At 39.9% G+C, this 23,493-nt stretch overlaps 1 protein-coding gene across 1 annotated transcript in view; it reads right to left on the bottom strand.

Annotated features, from left to right (window-relative positions):
- ENOX1 (ecto-NOX disulfide-thiol exchanger 1) overlaps window positions 1–23,493 on the bottom strand; it is a 371,798-nt gene that overhangs the window by 70,750 nt on the left and 277,555 nt on the right. The window contains exon 9 of the mRNA XM_050897187.1: window positions 13,362–13,574. Coding sequence (XP_050753144.1) covers window positions 13,362–13,574 — 213 coding nt within the window. The remainder of the gene's footprint in view (window positions 1–13,361; window positions 13,575–23,493) is intronic.

Here is a 23,493-nt window from a genome sequence, read left to right as displayed (position 1 = left end):
TTGCATAACTGCACTAGACAAAGTGAGCACAAAGAGGATCTCCTTCACTTACCTAACTTTCAGGAATTAAAAAAACTAAAGGAGTTAGGATACTATGAGTACTAGATGCTAAAAATCAAGGCATTTAAAGAAACTTTATGCAATAGGCAGCTAGGAATAATAAAAAAAAAGGGAAATGTAGAGGAGAATATTAAATTAGTACTTATCAAAGACCAACATCCCACTACTCTCTATTCAAAGAAAGTGTCAATGTACGTACAGCAATTTCAATATACACAGCAATCTAAGCTATGAAGTGTTACAAACACCCACAGGTAACACCCAACCTAAAAGGTCTCCAAGCATTACATGAGAGCTAAAGAGCAGCCAAGTCCATGGTTTGACAGTACAGGAAAGTGACTTCACATCTTTTTGTACTGCATCAAAATCCTGCATTCATGTATTATGAGATGGCAATCCAATATTAACCTGTTCTGCCAGTTCACATTTGTTCGTAGGTTAATTCATGTCGCATCAAGATTCATTTGTTCTCCCACAGACACCCTGGAAGCCTAAAGTTGGCATAACTCCTGTGCTCTGGGTAATTGGAAGACAAGACATAATGTACCCACCCCTGATCAGGATCAACTTTGTGTGGGTAAGTGATCCAGCAGCGCACAGCCTGTAAAGATGGTAGATTCATCCCTCAGGGGAAGCCAGCAGAGTTTATATCAGCTGAGAAACTCTCCAGTTAACTCATTTTTCCTCCATGTCTGGGTAAGATTTGGCCAAAGAGAGGCCCCAGATTTTGGGCTGATATCTGCAGAATCTGAGTGAAATAGTTATTCTCTGTCTCACTGCTGACCATGGTTTTCAGACTATTTCCTGACCTCCAGAAAGAAATTTCCAAAATGAAATAACAGATCATATCTATCTCGCTAAGGCACCTTGAACTCTAGGATGCACTGTACTGTCAACTGTGACTGGTAAGTAGGATTATTAAGTAACATGAAATATTCATTGTCAAACATCTGTTGGTAAGTTCTACACTATATCAAATTTTCATTGACCATATGCAAAGCTGTTTCCTTACTAAATTAGGGTTTAAAGAACTGCATTGTTCTGGAAGGGTCCATACCACATCATTGTTTTTCCTATCAATATAACTTACAGGATGTAAATAATTGCATCTTTCCTAATGACTTATTCTGCAGCTGGTAATTTATGTGGCATGTTTCAGACAAAGGATTATTATCTAATTGTTTTTCTGCTGAGTTATAAATAACTAAAAAGACCCAAACAACTAAGCCTAGAGTGATATGCAAGTGTCAATGTTTAACAAATGCGGTGTAACTACAATACACTTTATTAGAGGTGCCAGCTCATAGTAAGCATATTAAAAGAAATTTTAAACCTCAGTTTCTGTTGCCATAAAACATGCTACCAGAATAGGGTATTGTTATAAAGTATAAATGTAAAAACAATCAGAAAAACTAGGAACAACAACAACAACAAAAATCCCTTAAACGATGCCTGCAGAAGTTGCATACAAGATTGGATTAAAGGGAAAACTAGAATATCTCCAGGGCAAGAGAATATTTGATACAGGATATTTGAAAATGATACTACCAGAGAAGAACTGAAATAAATGAGAGCCAAAGTATAGCCTCATCTGTAGATTAAGAGGTAGAGAGAATACTTTTACCCTCCATTACATTTATCAAGCAGGCTATTTTAAATACATGATTGAGTGAAGGCTGAAATTTCTCCTTGGGTTCAGGAGACAAGAAGTACTCAATTTTTCCTTTCCTTATTACATTATCAGCTGCCATGCATACATGATTATTTTTAATTTCTTGTATGCAATAATAAAGAACATCAGCAATCAAATGTTTTATAATGCCTTACAATAAAAAAGAAACAAAATAGAAACTGAAACACAATGTGTTAATATAAAAACAAAAGTCATCACTGGCAGATAAAATAATCAGATTTCATGTAGAATTTCACTCCAAATTCCACCAATTAGGGATACAGGATGAAAAGGGCTTTGCACTAAATTACTGTAAGTGCAAGAGTAGAATACATGGCAATTTAGCTCAGAAAAATTCTGTAAGAGTGCAACAGTTGACATGCAAGGTAAAAGAAAAATTCCACCCATAAAATTACAGTGTAAAGGAAACTGTTACAGTAAATGTATAACATGCTTTTCAAATATAGATTCGCAGCACAGGGAGGATATAGAGTTGGCGTGGTTTGGGTCAGAAGCCTTGTTGCTGAGTTCTGACTAAGCTGGAGTCTGCCAATTGATTTGGCTCCAAGCCCAGCAAACCAAGGAATTACAGTAGTCAAGGCTAGATGCTGTAAGTGAATGAATTAGAGTCTCCAGGTCAGTTTTGGATAGGAAAGAGAATATTTTTGGCAAAAGTCTGAAAGGCATTTGGTCACATACTGAACAGAACTTAGCATTAAGTCCAAGGCTAAAATTGCACATAGGCAAATGACATGTGACATCAATAAGAGAAACAGTAGACAGATTGCAGAGTAATGAAAGAAACATATATTTTTTTAATTAATCTGGGCCAAATTCTCACTCTTTTGGTTATGATACTGTTCACTTTCAGAAAAGAATTTGCCTTTCACACATTTACAGCTGAAAACCTGCAGCCCCTCCCTGTCACCCAATTCACATGCCACAGAGGGAGAAACAGATGTGATTGCCTTTGACTGGCAGAGGAGGAAAACATAAAAGTTGGAAATATCACCCTGGAGAAGACTGCAGATAATGCAAGGGATAATGGGTCCTAGTGAAGCATACCGCTGGTCATCAGCTGGGTATGTAAGCAAATGTCATTACAGATTTGTATAATGAAGACATAGATTTTGACAGCTATGCAAAATGACTCAACTGCCACAAATAAATGGCATCCTTGTTTTGTTTTGGGTTTGGTTTTGTGGGGGTTTTGTGTTTGGGTTTTTTTGTTGTTGGGTTTTTTTAATTAAAAAAAATCCATGGGTATTAAAAAGAAGGTGAATCATGGCTGCAACTCCATCAGAGAAGAGGAGGCTACTGTTTGGTCTGCTTGCTGTCTGGGTGGCTGTAGGTTCCTTAAGACATAGTCTTAAGACATAGCATGATAAAGGAGAAAACAATAGGACTTCTCTATTATACCCACAAATTCCACCTTTTTGGACAGACCAAGAGAATGGTGCCTCCAGTGATTTATCTCCCAAATTGTTTTGCTGTGTGGGAAGTCAGCTTGCAAGGCTGCCATTCCTCAACTTACCCTACTCCCAACAACTACATCTGTACTAGTGATCAAAACCAGCCAGGGACCATTCTCGTTCCCTGAAACCAACTGGCACAACGTGCTGAGTGTCCCTGCAGCAGCAACCCTTCTCTCTCCCCAGAAAGATACTTTTCAGGGAAACTGCTTGGCCTGCACCAAACTCTAAACTGTACCCACGTTGTGTGGGAAAATGCTAGCTGGCCCAGAGCAACAACTTTCTTACGGTTGAACAGTATGGACAAGCCTGCCCTAGCTCAGCTTAATTTAATCCTATAGACAGAGCCAGTGGGGTCACCTTTTACTAGCAGTCTCACCTTTTCTGCTCTCATCCTGATGCAGAGGTCTTGGTGTTGCAGAGAGCCATTACAAGGCTTACCAGAGGAAGAAGGATGTTTTCCTCTTCTGTCTACCCTGTCTCACCTACCTGAATACTAGAAAGAACGAGAAACAATTCTAAGTGTCCTCTCCCTAAATTACACTATATTATTTCTACATTTCCCTTTGACTAGGCCTACAGTGTTTGAGACCAGGAGGAGGTGTGCCTGGGTTGATGGTTGATCCCCCTTCCTCTTCCATCTGATTCAGACTGGTTCTAGTCAACATGCTTGCGTGGGTTAAGAGGCTGAGTGAATGTCAGTGGTCTACACCTGAGTGATGCAGGAAGAAATATTTTTTCATAATACAATAAGCAGATTCTTCCACATAGATGAAGGACAAAATAAAAAATACTTATACCACAGCACAAATTATAATCCCTGGTCTTGTAAAAACATCAAACCTCAGTGTCAGCAGCTGTTGTTTTCCTTTCTTCTTCTTTCAGCTAAGAAACCCAATGAGGAAGAGTAAAAGAAGGAGCATTATAGGGATACTGAAAATGCCCCATTTTCAGGATTTATGCTGAAACCTGTACAGTAACTTGTGTGAGGTATGTATAGCAACAATTAATAGTTCTAGAAATGGAAGAACATTCCTTGTTAAACTTTGAAATAAAAAAACTCTGATAAAAGAGAGTCCACTTTGCCCTGCAAGGTATTGCTAGAAAATCTGTCTACAAAAAAGCTCTGAAAATTTTTTAGGTTGTGAAACGTGGTTTAATTTACAATAAAGAAACTGACAGCTTGGTGTAACAGCAAGTGCTGGCGCCATGCCATGTGATAAATCACTTGGACTCAACAAGACCACTTCACCTCCATGTCATTTCTCAACAAACAGGAACCTGACATCAGGCCAGCACAACACAGTAGGGCAGGTACAAATGTACAGTACCTGCTCTTTTAATGCCACCGTCTTATATTACAGAACAGACTTTATGGACCTTGTGTTGACATTCAGAAAAAAACAACAAAAAAAAACCCCCCTTACACACACAACCCCCCCCATCCTGCTAACTCAAAGGAAGATTAAATAAATGCTACTTTCTTCATCAGCTTGACAGGATTATAAGCCATCCGCAATGCACTGCATTTAATTAGCTGTTCTCATTGTTATTTATGGTTAGGCAGACCTTTTTTTCAGTTCTCAGATTTAAAAATAGCAAAAGTAGGAACAACTATTTTTGGTAAGCCTGTCCAAAAAAAGAACCCCAAGGGAACTCTGAGATGAAGCAACATCATAAATGTGACTGAATTCTGGCAGGTCCCATTAAGTGAAGGGACTCTCTCTAAGTAATAATTGTCCAGAGATCTTGCAGATTATAATGCTCCTAGGAGATCAGGAGGGCTATGTTTGTTTTGGGCATAATATGGTTTCTTTTGCTGAAGAAAAAGAACAGAGAGGTGGATGAGGAGGCTTCAACAGCCATAGCATCTTCTGGCAATCAAAAAAAATCATCTCACACATCTTATGTGGGAACATTTACTTCTCCATTTGTTGCCGTACCTTACGTTCCCTTGCCTGCCATGACTTGTCCTCTTCTCTCTTTGGTTATTGCCTCCAGTCTCATCTTTCTTCTGTATTTTTGTTCCCTTATTCTGTGTGTGTCCATCTTTCTCTCACACATAGTCTCTCCCTTTCCAAAACTCTTTTCCTTCCCCCATAACATCTCTGTCATCATCACAAACTACACCATTTGGGACAAATCCAGTGATTTGACGTGAAGCAAGACTAGTGCCTATTGAAGGGAGTAGTATATCAACCAGTCATAGTTGCATAGGGTTATTCATATTCATATTCATATTTATAAGGTTTATTCACTCACTTAGAAGCAGCTTGAACGTTTTAGATGTGCAGACCACATGATATGCACAGCCAACTCAGAAAACCTTTTGGGTGAAACCTCCATCTTTCCTTCCTTGCTCCAATATCTTACTCTCATCCCTCATTGTTCATTTCCATACAACATTTACAGTTCAGTTCTGTGAAGCATCAGGCCCTTACCTCCATCTCTACTCAGCAAGGCAGCTCAAAGCCAAGCACAGATTTCCATGTGATTCACGTACATGCTTCTTTGCTTTGAACCTTGCTTCATCATCTAGGAGATCCTGCAGGATCCAGGCAAGTGGCATGAGTTGTCAAAATGGGGCCTTAGACTGAAATCTCTTGGGAGGCAGTGTTTTTATTTTGCTATAAAACACCATGCATATTTAATGGCCTACATTAAAAAAAAAAAAAAGTCTTAAAAATAACAGGAGAAGAGCTTCCACTGAAATTCTGGCTCCGCTTAAATTGATACCAAGATTCCTATTGACTTTAGGTGGAGTGAAGGCTACAGACAATGGAAGGAACAAAGAAATTCAAAGAAAATGAAACACAAAGGAATAAGCTATCATCTGAAATGCTACAGGTTGCAACCACAAAGGGCTATACTGCCAGAAAGTGGGGAGGAATTATAAGAATGCACGGTAAAATAGAAATGGAGTCTTTCATCTCTATTCTCTGCCACTGCCGCAGCATCCTGGACAGAAATGCTTTTGAGAACATGTGTGTACATGAGATGGAAAATGGGAGGAAAATTTAAAAAGAATAGAGATACCTAGCTGAGCTTTACTGGATAAATTATCAGTACAGAAGCAAGCAAAGAGCACACTGACTAAATGAGCTAATCAAAAGGGACTGGATGGATTGTGGAGGTTATTTTGTATTTAATTTTTTTTACAAATACATCAAGGTAGAAAGTAATAGTGGCAACTAATGACATGAATGATTAATGTTTTTATTTGTATTATAGTGGCATTCTATGACACCAACTGAGATCTGGGCTGCACTGTAAAAACACATTATATGACTCAGTCTCTTTCACAAAGAGCTTAATGATGACCTAAAAATTGCACACAAAGTAAGCTCAGATTTTTGAATTAGTCACTGGCAAACGAAAGAAAGACTGTAAGACTGGACAATTAAAGAGCAGGAAAATCCTTTTAAAAGTTGTTATTAATGCAGGGCAATTGAAAGAATACTCTGAAAGCATGAATGTATATAAAAAGTCTGACTGCTAAGAGAATTTTAACCAGGATGCTTTCAATATCTGTAATGAAACTGGGTTCATTTTTAGTACTAAGAGAATATACTAAAAAGTGGAAGGATTATTGGGAAAAAGGACTGCAGTACGGAATTTAAAGTAAATCAGATAAAATGGTGATTTTAGTAATCACCATCATATCAAAATAAATTCTACCTTTTCTAAAGTAAGAGAGCAACTTTTGAAGTGAACCTGTAATGAGAAAAACAAAACTGATCCCAATCCTTTTTTGAAGAAAGCTCAAAAAGGATTTTTAATTTTTTTCTTCCTTTTTTTATATTAAAAATTCAGATTATATCTGTGAAGGCACTGATGATGTTAAAACAGATTAAATCATATCCAGAGAGATCAGAGAATGTAAATGATCAAACCTGAAGAGAGGAGAATTTTATTCAGTCTGTTGAGAATGCATTTCCCTTCAGAATTATTTAACTTCAATTTATTTTGGGGGGGGTGGGGGAGGAGGGAAATTTATATCAGATACCTACCAGCTATTTGAAAAAAGAGTACTCTAATACAGAACTAAAGTCCTTCAGTGGGAAGGGAGAGAAAACTCGAGGTGACAATCCTGACCTTCCCAAGGAGAGGGACACGACACACAGTCTTCTCCCCAAACCTTTGATTCTCCTTAATGAACAGCCCTACTGAATTAGCTCAAAGGTGTACGTATTCCTGTGTCACAAATAAAAGGGCTCAGGATGCTTAGCAACAAGCTAAGCAGGTAAACTACATAATCATCTCATAATTCCGGGTTTCTTTGGTTTCAGAACTTCTTGAAAGATGAGTATATCTTTGTTTTTACTTCCATGTACACCTTTACATGCAATGCAAGAAGCAAACAAGCTTACTGGCAACAGAAAGAAGTGGCAGGCACCCTGTATATTAGGCTGTGGAGTGAAAATTACTTTCTCTCCATAGCAAGATGGGAAGAATATCTACACGATGACTGGAACTGGACTATGCAGTTCAGATCTTGAGATCATTTTCAAAAAATCAAAGCAGGCAATGGCAGGTAGAGTTGCCATAAAATTCTGGCTGATGGTGCTGTGCACTTGCTTTAGATGGTGCCTAACACTCCAGTTGCTCCGTGTGCCTCCCTGCTTCCCTCCTCACCCATATCAGCATAGTGCCGTAGTGCGCCCACGTGGGAGCTGTTAGATTCAGAGCACTATAGCATATCACTCTGATCATAGCACCTTGCAAAGCTGGGATACCACTCACGTACAGATGGCTTTTCCTCTGCCACCACCATGGCTTTTGTGGCAAAGGTACACCAGTGACGTAATGAAAATTGCAGTGCTTCTTCTGACCCTCTCAGAAGTCAGCTTATTGTCCATGCAACATAGGGATTCACTTGGATGCTGTCTCTTTCCTTCTTTGAAAGAATTAATAATGCCACTTTTATCAACAGATATGAATCCTTGTATTTTAAAACTTCATAAGTGGCCAAAAACTACAAGGTTTTGGTCCCTGACCATAATTAGAACTGTACCAAGAAAAAGATCCCACATTTTCTTTTTAGTTAGTGAAAAAACCTATTTTGCAATTTACAAATACTCCAGCAGTACTACTGAAGATTGCATCCTGTCACTTATAAATTGCGTTAAACTTTGTAACAGTTTTGCTTTTACTGCTTCTTATGATGGCATGATATTTAGTAGCTGAAACAGAAGAAAAAGGTGTCGGTATGCAGCTTGTCCACAAGGTCCCCTGGAAATACCAGGATGGCCTACTGGTGTATACTGGCCCTGACTACTGAGTGCTGGGAATTGCTACACTGGATTGCCACTGGCTTGCCTAATGCCAACAGTAGGGTTGTCACTTAGCCGTTGTGAATGAAATTCAGGATGGCAACCTTTAAACATGTCTAAGTGATTTAGGGGGTCTACGTTCCGTTTTCAAAACTTGCTTACTGAGAGTCAATGAGCTAATTACTGCTTGCCAAGGAGGGGTGAGAACCTGCAGCACATCTCTTCTCCCTGATGCCAGCTAATGCACAAAGGGATCCCAGGGTCGCTGGGAACTGGCTTCCCTTTCCAGCAACCTCATGTCCACCAGGAGGTAAGGACACATCTGTGATGAGTTACACTGGAATAAATGACTCTGTAGGTTTATACTCCAGCTTGCCCTGTAGGATGAACCGTGTGTCTATCCACACCTTCAGACTCACATTTTAACACTCAGGGCTTTTACACAAGTTCTAAGACCCTGGTGATTATCTGTAATCAGCTGTGGTGGGTTAAAGGCTCAGGCGTACTACAAAGTACAGGGGAAGGGCTTCACGCTTGGGAATACATATGAGGCCACTGCCTTAACTAGCTGCTAGACTATACATACGCATCCCCTAGACGGGGATGTGCCATAGATGCAGCGGTTCTCTCTGTTCAGTGCAGTGCTACAGGAGACAGGGAGTCATCTCCCTCCAGCTGGCATCATTCTGGATTAGGTGCCTAAAAGCCATCTGTCAAATGCCCTAAGGAAGGTCAATACCACCTTTCAGAGCACCAGACCTCACGATTTAGAGCACTCTTGGAAGGAAGGCGGCTTAAGTTCAGTTCCTTCACTGGCATTCAGGGTATTTAAACACCTCTTTCCAAAAGATCATCCTGATCACTAGGCACTGAAATTCCCTGAAGGTCAAGGAGAGAATGAAAGTGAAGGCCACCACATGACAAGGAAGTAATCTGGCCAGGGGGCTCCATGATAAAAACCACCCTCCCACTGTTCCCCCACAGGCACGCGAGAGACTGATTCATAGACCCTGACAGGGACCTGGTGCCTAACACCCTTGAAGAGTCATCCATTAGTAAAATTGACAAAAATTACCAAATAAATGAGTGTCATAAGCTGCTCAGTACCCAGCTGTGGGGCACTTCTGTTCATTACACTGTGTACCTACCTACTTGCATACTGGGGCACTTCCACCCTTTTGTGTGTCTGACTCTTGAGATATCAAACTAATTTTTGAACATGGGATTTTGGACCTTCACTCACCTATAGCTACTTTTGAAAATGTTGTCAAGGGAGACTGCACTAAATAGTCTGAAACTTCAATAAGAGGTAGAAGAAGTTTACAGTGCATGGAGGAGAAAGTCAGAGGAGAGAATTGCAGCTTTGGTGTAGTCTAAAAAACAGCCCAACACGGGTGTCTCTAGGGCTTCCATTTTTCTTAAACATGAGGATCAACATCTATAAGCCTTAGGCTGAAAAGGTGGTTTGGGAGGAAATGAAACGGAGATGCATGGCAAGTCAGGGAGCAGTGTCACATGTAACTGTGCTGTGGAAGCAAAGTGGAAGAATTTAGAAATTAGACCACAAAGACAGAACTATCCAAAATCCTGGAAAACAATCGATATTTTAAGCACAGAGTCAAATCTAGAAAAAATAAATAATTTAATAAAAGAGAAGGAAGTGGATATTTTTCTCTCTTTATCCCTTAAATAACTGAAGAAGCACCATAACAAGGCTAAGACTCCCTGTAGAACTTAAATCAGGGGCTATAAATTGGTGATGTGACAGCAGTAATACACTTTATTTCACAGATTATCCTGGCACAAGTATCTTGGTCAGGTAATTAATTCACGTGCTGAACACTTGACCCAAATTTTTAGGGGTAATCCGCTTGGTAATCTTCTAAATACCTCCAGGCAGAAATTTGTAGCAGGGATTTCAATACCTGTACTTCTTTAGTAGCTGGGCCATAAGCTGAAATGTTCTGACCACACTAATCCTCATTAATAAGAAAGCATTTTATACTGAGACCCACAGAGACAGTGTGTGTGTTCCAGGTGAGTGCACTTGAAGCCCATTTTCTTAAAGTATTTCTTCCTCACTCCCCATAACATCCACTGCTACAAGGCTGACATTTTCATCTAACTCCGAGTTCTTCCCTTACGCTACGTCCTTCTATGTCCAAGACTACACACAGTAAGTGGGATTAATCTGCTCTGAACAAGGCCTGTAAAAAGTTGGACATCTGGTTCTGAGCTAGGCCTCCTGCAAATCCTCTATGGGCAGCAGAGAAAAAATGACATCTCCAAGGGATGATTTATCTCACTGGAAGAGCACCACGAGGTTGGTCTGATGACTCATTCCCTGCAGATGCTTATTTTTCTCTGCTGACTGCAAAGAAAGCCCAGAATGGTCAGCTCGGAGTTGGACATCTGACCTAGTTCATGACAGAGGAATGCCACACGGTATTTTAAAAATACTGTAATATTTATGTCAAATGGCCACACAGCTGCAGCATTACACTAGACTTTTGGATCTTTACTGCAGAATGGCAGAAGTGGTTTTTTGCCACTCTGTAGAATTTAATAGACCACACACACCTATTTTGGACATCTAGTATTTTCAAATTCTTCTTCATAAAGCAAGTGACATTGTAACCAATTATACAGGGCTGTGGGAAAACAATGGAAAAGGATGCATGAAAAACATTCCTCAGATCAATTCAAATACAGGAAAATTCTTGAAAAAGGGAAGCTCATTTCTCAGTCTCCATGTTTAGCAATCTCAGGCATATACACGTGTAAAGCAAAACCATCATCCATCTGTTCGTAGCAACTTTGCAGAGAATTTTAATAAGACACATTAATGTTAATAATGGCCAATGTTTATGATGTTTATAAAATAACCAATGTGGAGCATCTGGAAAGCTCGTAAAATTTGTTCTTATAAAATCCACAGAGTGTAATACCTTTCCCTGAGCCTGTTTTTTTGCTGACCTTGTCCTCCTAGGCCAGATCTGTCAGAAACTCTCTTCTTCCAGGCATTGCTGTGACTGTGGCACTCTGAAACTCATGTTTTGAAGCCAGACCTATTTCTGTTTTTGTAAGTTCAGCATTCAGCACATTACAGGAACAAACCAGATAGCCAAAACTGCAAGTTTCCACCTGAAACTACAGGGATCTCTATTTCCAAGTGACAGATGTTCTACAACAGTTGGTGACAAACGGGCTAGTTTAGACTGATTTAACTAAAGTTCAGCCTGCTGACAATGGGGGATTTTTTTTTAATGCAGCTGAAGAAGGCATTTCCGAATGCTAGGGCTGGCTGTTGCACACAAAACTACAGAGGCCCTGGTGTGAACTGAACAGCACAGCCATGCATGGTGCCTGCGTCTCTGCTCCTCACACTGCCTTTTAGATGCTGAGATGGAAGACAACATTGCCTAGCAAATTACCAAGGGAATTAGCTGCTCTTTAAAATTTACTCACTGAACATATGTCCTCAGAAATCAAATGCCTTTAGCCCAGAATCTTTCTTCCTAAGCTCTTAAATTAGAAGGACATGTGCCCTGGGGTGAATTGGTCTTCTGAGATGCTGAGCTCTCCATCACATACGCAGGAAGCTTCCAGGGGCTGCTCTCCTAACCCAGGCAAGTCCATCCAAACTTCTGCCTTCAGCCTTAACTTCTGAAGGATGACCACTGAGGGACCAGAAAAATATTGCAGAAAAGCCTTTAGGGCTTTTTTTTTTAATGTAAAGATTAGGGGTGTGATTCAGAAATTACAATGTAACAAATGCATTGCCCTCCATCTGGTAAATAGTCTTGGGTTTTGTTTTCAACTTGCATATGAGAGCTGGCTTCAGGCTCCACCCTTTTTAGTACCATAAAGCCTCTTGCTTGAGCAGCCATGAGCAGCCATGTTAAAAACCAGCAACAATGAAATTAGTTTTCTTTCTCCTTTCTTCTTGTCTTTTCTTTTTTATCCTTTCTTCTTCTCTTCTCTTCTCTTCTCTTCTCTTCTCTTCTCTTCTCTTCGCTTCGCTTCGCTTCGCTTCGCTTCTCTTCGCTTTGCTTCTCTTCGCTTTGCTTCTCTTCGCTTTGCTTCGCTTTGCTTCACTTCGCTTTTCTCCTCTCGTCTCCTCTTTTCTCCTCTCGTCTCGTCTCTTTTCTCGTCTCCTCTCTTCTCCTCTCTTCTCCTCTCTTCTTTCCTTTTGAAGAACACTTCTAGGCAAGTATGCTGATGATTATTGTTTTATGAGGAACCTCATTAAGGTAACTTCTTTGATTATATTTCTGTACTAAGGAAATAGCTGCCAGCACTAAATATTTAAGGCAGTTTATCTGCCAAATTAATACTGGCATTGTATCAGCCAAGCAGTCCTGATGCCAGCAGCAGTACAGCATATTCTTCTACTGTGGGGGTGACCTGTACACTGTGAATGTATCCCTAAAAGTTGCTGAATCCTACTTCCTTTTACCTAAACCCAGGCTAAAAATATAACCTAATGGTCCTCTATTCTGTAATTGGCCTAGTTAACTAGCTGCAATGCACAGGCTACATATCACTTCTCTCCACAAAGGCATGATCTTTGCTTAGAGCAGGGAGGCTTCTGTCTGGTCCGTTCCTGAAGCGTTATGTCTACGCAACAGTAGACATTATGCATAGAGCACATCTTCATCTATTAATAAAAAAACTACTGAAACTTTGCTCACCTTGAGAAATAAGCTCTTAGGAATGGTCCTTGTTCCTCCAAATTGCCATAGAGTATGGAATAGGATATGAAGTAGAATATGACTGCATTGCAACTACTTACCCCCAAACAAACAAACAAAAAGATAAAAAAACCACTACCACCACCACCACCATCACTACAACAACACTGGACAAAAAGGAGTTACTTACATTGAGTGAGGATCCCTGTTAAGGCATTTTTGAAACTCTCCTTGGCTTGCTCCATTTCTTGCTCATGAGCAGCCTTTTCGTTCATGAGCCGGCGGACGTGGCTGTTGGCTGACTGCACCATCGAATAAAACTGGTTTGCAGAGCGACGATTCACCTCACCTCGCTCAATCCAGGTAAGTAGCACTGTGATGGCCTCTGAAAACTTGCTATCATCTAGAACAATCAAAGCACAGGTTTTAAATTGCAGGCATAAATATCCTGCCGAGAACACATTTTCTGCTCTGTGTCACATTAAAATCACCATAAATCCTGCTTGCAGTATATCATTTCAGGCAACTTTTGGGTCCTTTGTCCTATCAGATGTAGGAAGCCAATACTGCCATGTGAAGCTACATAAATCTTCCTTCAAGACTTGTCTTCTGCTTATTTTAATAGCTTTCTCACAACAAAAATCACACACACACCACCTTCCCTGTGGCCTGACTCCTTGCGTTCACAACGTCTCCCTTAAGCTGTTCAGTGATATGGAATGACCTTAATGCGGGAGTGAGGAGACCTCTGTGTTGCTGGACCGACTGAGGAAATGAAATGTGTCCGCATTAATCCGCTCGGCCAAAAGCTCAGTCTTAGAGCTTGGGCTCAGCCGTACTTTTGTCAACAGATTTCACTAACATCACATTCTTAATTAATGAACAATGACGAGGCTGAACAATTCCACCTCAAAGCACTGATTAATTACAAGGAACTGCTTTGAACAGATGATGTGTCTGTATTTGTTTTGCATTATTTGTCTGTGTTTTGTTTTACATATTTTTTTTTAAAGGATTCCAGATGAATCCAGGCAAACACCAGGATTACAGCTTTATGTTTACGATTCAGGTAACTAAAGTTATATTTCTCTGCAGAAAGACTGCCAAAACTGGTGGCTAGATTTTGTGCGCTCCCTCCCCAAGTAATCTTCTTTCTTCTGACAGTGCTCTCAGCTTCCTCGGAAGACTCTTAGTGCAGCACCCATTACACTTCTGGCTTCATCAGGATTAAGAGGACACATTTCTTTTTAAGTCTCATTTAGGCTGAACTGCAAGAAAATGTTATCACAACAGAGTGTCTTCCTGTGGAACCATTTTTGTGCAATTCGATCTCATTTTTCCCCCAAGATTTTATTCTATAAAACTTCCATTTCCCAACAAATCATTTTGAACTTCATCTCATCTAGTCCTTGTTGGTTAGATTTCTTTACATATGTTTTAGATGGTAGGTATACCTTTCTATAGGAGAAGGTATACAGTTATGGTGGGGAGAAGTAGTATAGTTGTAACCAAAGACACTTAAAATGAAAATTGGAAAATATTAAACCCAGCCAACTGTGTTACAGGATACAGAAATGTGGGGCATAGTTTGTAAGACTCTGCTTTCCATGTACAAAGAATAATGAAATACTAATTCTTAAGTGACGATTTGGGCTTTTATTCTGAATCAGTAATCACTTCCCTAAAAGGCGAGGAGCCTAAAGTACAGAGAGGATGAGTGACATGCTCTGTGCCCACAGCCTGTGAAGAATAGATTTTACATTGCCTGATCTTTAGCATCTTATTAACTGAAACATGCTTTCAGCTACAGCAATAGGATTTGCTCTCCACAGCTGGATAGGCATGTTCACCAAAGATCCCTGAAAAAATTTGCAAAATAAGAGCATCATAACACCCTCCCTTTGTACGATGATGTATTTGTTGTGACTTTATATTAACATGTGATTCATCATCATCATTCATTAAGTAATTGTCTCAGGGGAGGAAGAGTCAGATGGGCATCTTTTCTTTCCATATTGTCCCCTTGGATTAGACTCCACTTCCAAGCTTTGCTGGATATGTATGCGGCAGGTATGTATTAAGTGGCTCTTATGAGTGAGGTTGGCTGAATATGGGCCTCAAAAAAGCCAGATATAAACAAGACTCATGCAAAGCCTCTTCATTGCAAGAAAACACTAGGATAAGTCTCTCCAAAAGGCTTAGGCAAAATCTTCAGCCTGCTGAAATGCATGGGAGCTGGATGTCACGGATCCAATACAGCCAAGAACTCATCCCTGGAACATAATGTTTATTATAATTACAGTAGTCAATAAGAATAACCTGTAATGGCTTCTGGCAATGTTAGCATGCAATTTCCAACAGTCTGTACAGTCAGGTCACCCTGCGGATGGCACTAGTCTGTTAACACCAAGGATGCGGCTGATTGTGAGTAGAGAGTAACTACAGCTGAATGTTCCTCTTTTTTCCTTGTAGACATCATTATCTATATCATCACACATAATTTATCACCCAACACTGAAGTACCATTTAGAGTAAATTATCCCATTCAATCTAGGTCAAGACACGAACAGCGAAGTTGGGAGAAATGATACACAGAAGCAGCTCTGAAGAGGTACACCGTAACCTGTGAAGAAACAGTATGCAGAACTGAGCAAAAATGTTTCACGGAGACGCATGAGGAAAATCAGTTGCACAGAAACATTCTCCCTTTTTCTTGCTTTAATCTCTCCCCAGTACATGTTTGTGTGTTTTGCTATAGAGTCTGTATTAAATTAAAACACCCTTCCCCTTGTTTTGTTTTTATCGGGCACAGTTGGTGTCTGTAAGGGATGTTAATAAACATGCCATCCTTCTGCCACATAGATTCAACCCATTTAAAAGGACATGCTGCAAACCTGTTTTCAACACATTATACTTCCAGGGAGCTGCAGAGGTCTGTGGGCCTGCTATAGTTAATTCATGGCTCTGTACTAGCAGGAAAAAATCCTTTCATTGGTAAACATCAGCATCTTCATTGATTACATAATTAGAAGATACATTAAAAAATGCTAGAGGGTAATATATGCATAACAGGAGTACATTAGTTAATAAAATCTTTTCTCTACAGTTTTAAAATTTCCTTATTTCACCTTCATTTCTAACTTTTATATTCTTGAGTTGACTACTCAGTGACTGGCGTAAGGTAACTCACTGTGAATTAATTTTCTTCATCCAGAATGCAGTGACTTTTTCTGAGCAATCAGAGGTTCACTTAGAAAATCAGATTTTTATACCAGATTGTTCATTTATTTTTTATTTAGTAGATAAATAGTAGAAGAAATGCAGCAATGGAATCTAATTTAAGCAGAGCATGAACTGCCTTATAATTGCAGCCATTCATTAAAAAAATAAAACAAAACTCCTAATTCTGTTCAAAATTATTCCCTTGAGGTAGGATGCACATAAATATACACTGTTTAAAAACATACTCTTAAAATAAATTCCTTTACATAAGACATGCTCTCATATGTAATTGTTCTTTTAAAATGAGCACATGGCAAATTATTTCCTGCACTTAAAACTTTTTTTCTCCTCCAAGTTACAGCATGTTTTAAGCAAATAAGGTAGGATTCATCTCCTTTATGTCAACATCTGATTTAGTAACCCCAGGGTCCCAGTACAGTCAATGGAAAGAGATGGACACTTGTTGGACAGGCTTCATGAGTCCTGTTTTAGCTGTCTATTTGAGGGTGAGGTGAACTGTGCCCCAGAAGTGCCTGCTTCCCTCAACCGGCTGTAAAGGGAGCCTGGGGTGACCTGCTCATATATAGACATCGCTGCAACAGACGTTTACGTTTGGTCAGAGTAATCCCAACCGTTACACAAGTGCACTAGTTACAGAACCCCTACCCAGCATTTGTGTACCTGTGTGGGGTTTTCATTTATACTGCAAGCTGTGATGCACGCTATGTTATTTTAATATTACCCATCTACGGAGGACGGCTTGCTGGGTGTCTGTCAATAGAGATTTCCAGGTGCTGCTAGACTCAATCACAGGCCTCTAGAGATAAGATATTTCAAATTCCTCTCATATCAACTGAAGATATTTGGCACTTAAATCCTAGCTCGCAACTTAGATGAAATGAAATATAAAGAAAAGAAAATGCATCCCTAGAGCTGCCTGGGAAGTTGTCAACAGGGATATTTCTATGAAAAAAAAAAAAAAAGAATAATTGTTGACAAATGTTTTGCATTTTTCTGCTTGTAATTCGACCACTTCTAAGTAACCCCAACTGGAATAAACTTTTTAATAGAAAAAGCTATGATGACAAGAACTGCTACAAAGTGGTATACTGAGAAAAAGTGTTGGAAACAGAGATTTTCCTTTTGGCTTATGGAGTTTCCCTAGTGTAACACAGGGTAGAATTCAGCTCAGAGTAATCTGAAATGTTGTGACTATTTATCTCTCAATGTTAAGCACCTCCATAAGGTGCTTTCACAACTTGGGTGATGGTGTCTAAGGCCTTATCCATTAGAAAGGAGATAGACTAATCCATCACTCTGAAGCCATGCATTCAAACACTCTTATTACTATCATTCTTACGTTTACGGATATATTGCAAATACAGCTAACTTCATATTTCTGTATTTCGAGAGTGACATTGTATGCTGGACTTCTAGCTAGGACAAGATCAAACACTGGGCTACAGTTGCTTTTAGCCTTGTTAGTATCTTCCCAACCCTAGGCTTTCTCAAATGTTTCAAAAGTATCTGAGGTAATTCACACGACACTTGGAGCCTGTCTAAATCACAGCAATCCTTCTACGTTGTCCTATGGGCCATGGTGTTGTCCAGAGTCAGCACATACTATCATCTCTTGACCCTAATCTTGCTCCCCTAATGCAATCTCCTAGGATTGCAAGGACATGATGAAAAGACAGAGCTGTTGTTCTTTATCCTAATGACTACACCTAGAAAGCTCCTGTGCTGGCTGAGTATGTTTTGGATCACATTAATGATCTCATTTTTTTCTGGCCCTTCTGTAAGATGGGAAGAGGCAGCTGTGCCCTTATGCTAAGCTCTGCCCTGACCAGTAGAAATCCAGTTAACAATCACCCTTTGAAGGTATTCTTGTGAGCACTGAGAATGACTGTGCTGCAGGGCATGTAGAGAGGGGACAAGAGTCGTGGGATACGATGTCCCATCTATTTCCCTCTGATTGACAGCCTGTCCTCTGTCAGCTGCAGCTGTGCCATAGGAAGATGTTGTGTCCCCTGCCTCATCCCCACCTGCTCAGCACTACCCCTTTGCTCATGGTTACACTGCCCTCAGGTCTGCCTGGAGCTGCTCGGCTGATCACACTCCAGCTCCAGTTTGTCAAACTGGGCCCAGTTCAGCTATTACAGGAAAGTGGTAGAGGCCAGTTCAGGATGCAGACGTCTTCACTCCATATAACTGCAGCCAGGGGAGGAGGTATGGCCAAGGTTACTGTTAATCTGACTTCTGATTTGATAATTTATTAGACTATAACTAAGATTTATAAACTGCAAAGACTGAATTCAATATGAAAAATAATAAACCACAGCAGGTGACTGCTGTAGGTGAATCAGGTCAGGGAAAAGGTTTACTAACCTCTCTCATCAGCAGGTTCAGCTCAGCTCCCCTGTGCATCAGGAACAATTTGCACACACCACTTCTGGTGCCACAATGACAACCTGTTTTTTCTCTTGGCTTAAGAGCTTCTCCTGCACAGAGTGCCTGCCACTGACCTAGAAACACAACTCTTCAGTCTACTACCCTCACCTTCTTTTTTCCTTGCTCAAATACCTTATATAATTGTGCCATGCAACACACACATCAGTCTGGTACTTTTGGGATTAATAACATTTTTAACACAATGGCACTGCATAATAAGTGAGAATCAAGGAATACAAATTCTTACTGCCAAAGGGTTCTTTTAAAGAATGATTAATATCCACTTTACTATTTCTTAAATAGCCTTAACCGTATGCTATAACCAAGAAACTTTTCCAGTTATATAATAAATGACTAGCTGAAACTAGATTTGATAAAAATATGCATATACATTTACTAAAAGGTATCTTAAAAGGTACTCTTTCCCCTCTGAATCATCAAACTCTTTCTTCCAAATTAAATCACACAAGATTCTTCCAGAGGTGGGTGTTTCATGTGAGACACAGAAATCCATTATCTTACCCTGCTGATGCCATTATTTCCAATAAAAAGTAATTATGAGGGTATTGAGTTTCCTCCCTATTTCTCAAAATCACACCACAAACTTTCAGATTGGTGAGCTGCAATTTCCCAGTTCATAGTAATTAACTTGAGTCATTTTGCAGCGTGGTACATTTAATCAAGTGGGTTTATATTAAAACCTTAAAATTTGCATTGATACAATACAGATTAGGTGAGGGAGGACACTTTTAGTAATACACTGAACAGCGAACGTACTTCTTGCAGGCTTTCAGAGGGAGGTGCCCAGTGAATTGGGTTACCAGGCTGCCGATAGCTGAACCCACCTTACGCTCTTCTGCCAGCAGAAAAAATGCCCTCACGCTGTGCCTGCTCACAGCCCCTATGCAAGGCTCTTGGAGCCAGATGTATTGTGTCACAGCAGATGTCAGCAGCATATGGAAGAAGGAAGGAGAAAATGATGGTCTAAAAACAGGAAGGGTGAGTGAACAGATTTGACGCTAAAGCGTCGAAACATGTCTGTTGTAGGGCTCTGTCCTGATATACTACTAATAGAAAAAGATGGTGCTAAAAAAAGTTCTGCAGTCTTTCAGCAGCAATTAAACCTGGCATTCATTGGATTTGTTCGGAGGATCTCAGCTTTGCCTCCCCTTCTGACGTAGCCCTGCACTGAATCCGATCCTTTCTGCGTGAGACTTGCCTCTCTGGATAACTGCACCGCTTCTGCAGCGCTCCACAAGTCTGGCTCTCAAGTGCAGAGTGATAATGAAAGCAGCGTGATTTTATTCTCAGTGAAATATCCTATTTCCCAAGCTATTAAATGTTGTTTATATTTCAAACGATGTGCAGGGGTTGAGATTGTCAGGCTTGATGTTACCTGAATCTTGCACAAGATGCATCCCTGGTTAGTTCACTCTACTGTAACTGCCATCTATTTATTTAAATTTCCAATCTGTTCTCTCTTCAGGGGATAATACAGTGCCTGGCAAAGAAGCAGCTTCTCAATTTTTCAAATTATATTTTTTAAAATGGAAAACCACATGAATAACTTTCCTGTGCTCATAAAGAGACACTGTATTTAAAAGGAAGGTAAATTCCAGTGTATTGTGTATAACTTGCAGATATTTATGTCTCCTTCACTCAAAATATTTAAAAAACAGGCATTCAGATATAAAGAGATGTCTTAGTTAGATGGTGGAACTATTTAGCTACCTGCAGCAAATAAGACAGATGTAGTATTTTAAAGGAGCTTATTTGCAAGAAGTGATTTCTGAAGATGATACCATTAGGTACAGATATGCTTGAATTAAGAAAACCATAATGTTTAAAATTCTGCTTTGAAACACAAATGTCATAAGCACCCAGATTAAAATGGTTTTTTCCAATGCACCTGACAGAGCAGCGTTCCACTTAAGGATAAAAGGTTCAGCCTATCTCCAATTGTGTGATGTTCTGGGCACCACATTACTCAACGGTTTATAAAGCACCCAGGAAAACAGATGTCAAGAGTATGCAAATTTGATCCTAAATATCTACTGACACATCTCACTGTGCAGTAATAACGCATCTGATTTAATACTGAGGAATTAAAATCTCAAAGACACACACCAAACAAAATGCTGCAATGAACCAGAAGACAAGAAGGTCACATTTTTGTAATGTAACAGCAGAAGACACCATATTCTGCTGGTTTTGTCAGAACAAGAACTCCGGGTCTATTCTCAAAGGCTATTTAAGGAGGTGATTCACATTTACGCTTCACTGTAAAAGATTTTGGTTTCCCAGAATTCACATCTATGAATTTATTGTGATATTTCCTCAAGGAAACACAGATTTTTACCTAAGGCAGGAGGATGTCAGAAAGGAGGCCAGAAGTTTCATTAACCTGAGTCATGCTTAGCTGTTATCTTATTCCAAGGCAATCAGACAATGGTTTGATGAAACTATTTGCAATGTCATGACAAATTTTGGAATATGGATCAAAAAGTAGATTTGAAGAGTACCTTTTGAAAAAGTGAAATTTTACTTTACCATTTTAAACAAATGGTGCCTGTTTTTTATTTTGCTTTTTCCCTTCAAATCTACTTTAGTGGTTTGGAAGGTCAAAAAAAAAACCCAAACAAAACTAACTTGTCATGCAAAATTAAATAACGGTTTTATTTTCCCAACCAGCTTGCAAACCTAAAATGCATGGTGCAAACCTAAAATGCATGGTACAAACCTAAAACTGATCAGCATGGTCCTGGTATGAGAAGGAGCTCATGTTCTTCCCCATGTTACCCATCTAGTTTGAATGCTGGAGCTCATTTCATTCTGAAAATCCAGGCTCAGGTCTCTTCTGCCTTCTATATGCTGGACTCATGAAGAGTGGGACTCTTTCATAGGAGTGCATGGGATTGAATGAAACAAATTTAAATCAAATATTTTGTGACAAGTCATCTTTCCAATGCAGGAAATCTCCTCTTTTATGAACTGTCACCTCTTTGGCTTCTCCTCCTTTTGGCTCTGGCTGTGACCAGCAGAGAACACCACTAGCAAATTATCAATGCAGAGCAGCTCAAAAAATGTTTAATCAATGAGAGTTAGTAGTGTAGGCCTATATTTTCAGAGCTACAGGCTCAAAACCATGAGACCTCCACCCAAGATACTGGCAATATGTCACTGCCACAAAGTGAAAAGTGGCAATAACAAAATACAACAGGTGGATAGGGAGAGGAACAACATCACAGGCACTGAGAGAAAAGAAAAGGGAATACACTCATACACTCTTGGCTAACAACATGAAAGGTGCAAAAAAAAAATGTCCACACTGCCAAGAAGGAAAAAGTTATGAAGGATTTCATTTGCAGAACCCTGAAGACCTTAATGGAGAAAAAAAAGGAAAAAGGAAAAAGAAGAGCAAAAGCAAAAGCAAAAGCAAAAGCAAAAGCAAAAGGAATAGGAAAAGGAAAAGGAAAAGGAAAAGGAAAAGGAAAAGGAAAAGGAAAAGGAAAAGAAAGATACCCATAAAACAGCACTGTCTGCCACAGTCTAAAATGGAAAGTGGTGAAAAATTGCACTGATCCACAGTTTGATGGGTTTCCCTTATTTCTGCATAAATCACGTGTTCAGATCAAGTTATTTGCAGATATGAAGGGATTTGGGATAGTCCACAGAGGGCAGGGAATGGAGAGCAAGTCATAAACCCTCATGCTTTTGCAGGTATGCAAGGCCTCATATGCAGTGAGTTCCCAGCCCCAATCACCAGGCAGTGCATTTTGAGAAACCAGTTCTTTTTTTCCATGAAGCTCCATACCAGTAGAGACAACCTGGCTGAAATTTTATAATGAACTTTTGTTTCCAACTGGCGTAAACGATCCTCTATACTCTCTTACCTACTCTCCTCTACAGCAGTTACTGCTGTACCAGGTGACTTCAGCACGAGAGGAACAGGAATATGCTGACAACACTGGGGCGAGAGTTTCCAGCCAAGTCTGGTACACAAAAACAACCATTTCTTTAAGTCTTATGCTGCAGTTTGCAGAAGGTGAAAAAAGATATTGTCACCTCTGTTATAGAGTCAATAAATATCTAGACCACAACAGGGGACTGGCTGATGAGCCTAGTTCATCTCTGCTCACAGTCAGATTTCCTTGTTGTCAGGAATTTCCAAGGTTATTTTGACAACAAAAGTTGCTTGGATTCAGACCAAGTTGTCCACATCTGTGATTGCAAAGCAGTATCTTGGGATGACAGATGTTTAGCTATTTTGGCTTGCTTTTCAGCTAGTGTTGCTCAGTGAACTTCTGGAGGCACTGCACGAGCCGAAACCTGCACTTTGGGCACCTGCAGCTCTGTCTCATGAGCTGGCCACAGAGCTCAGGAGTCTTTTGAAGTGGGTACCACAGGGAGGTCATGACTTTCCTGAAGAAAACAACTGCAAAGCTCAAAACCCAATCTTTCAAGGTAAATCCTGCCAAGAGCAGATCTATTTTGATCCTTCTTTTCTTTAGGATGAATTGTCCAGGCTTTTGCAGCAATGCAAATCTGGTGATATCCAGACACCTGAGATTTTGACCTGAAGTTTTTTATATATATGTGTGTGTGTGTGTACGTATATACATATCTTCTTTTAGCTTCACTGAAGTCCA

Source organism: Gymnogyps californianus, chromosome 1 (assembly GCF_018139145.2).
Source record: "Gymnogyps californianus isolate 813 chromosome 1, ASM1813914v2, whole genome shotgun sequence".
Classification (NCBI taxonomy): Eukaryota; Metazoa; Chordata; class Aves; order Accipitriformes; family Cathartidae; genus Gymnogyps; species Gymnogyps californianus.
This window is presented reverse-complemented; position numbering and strand designations above follow the sequence as displayed.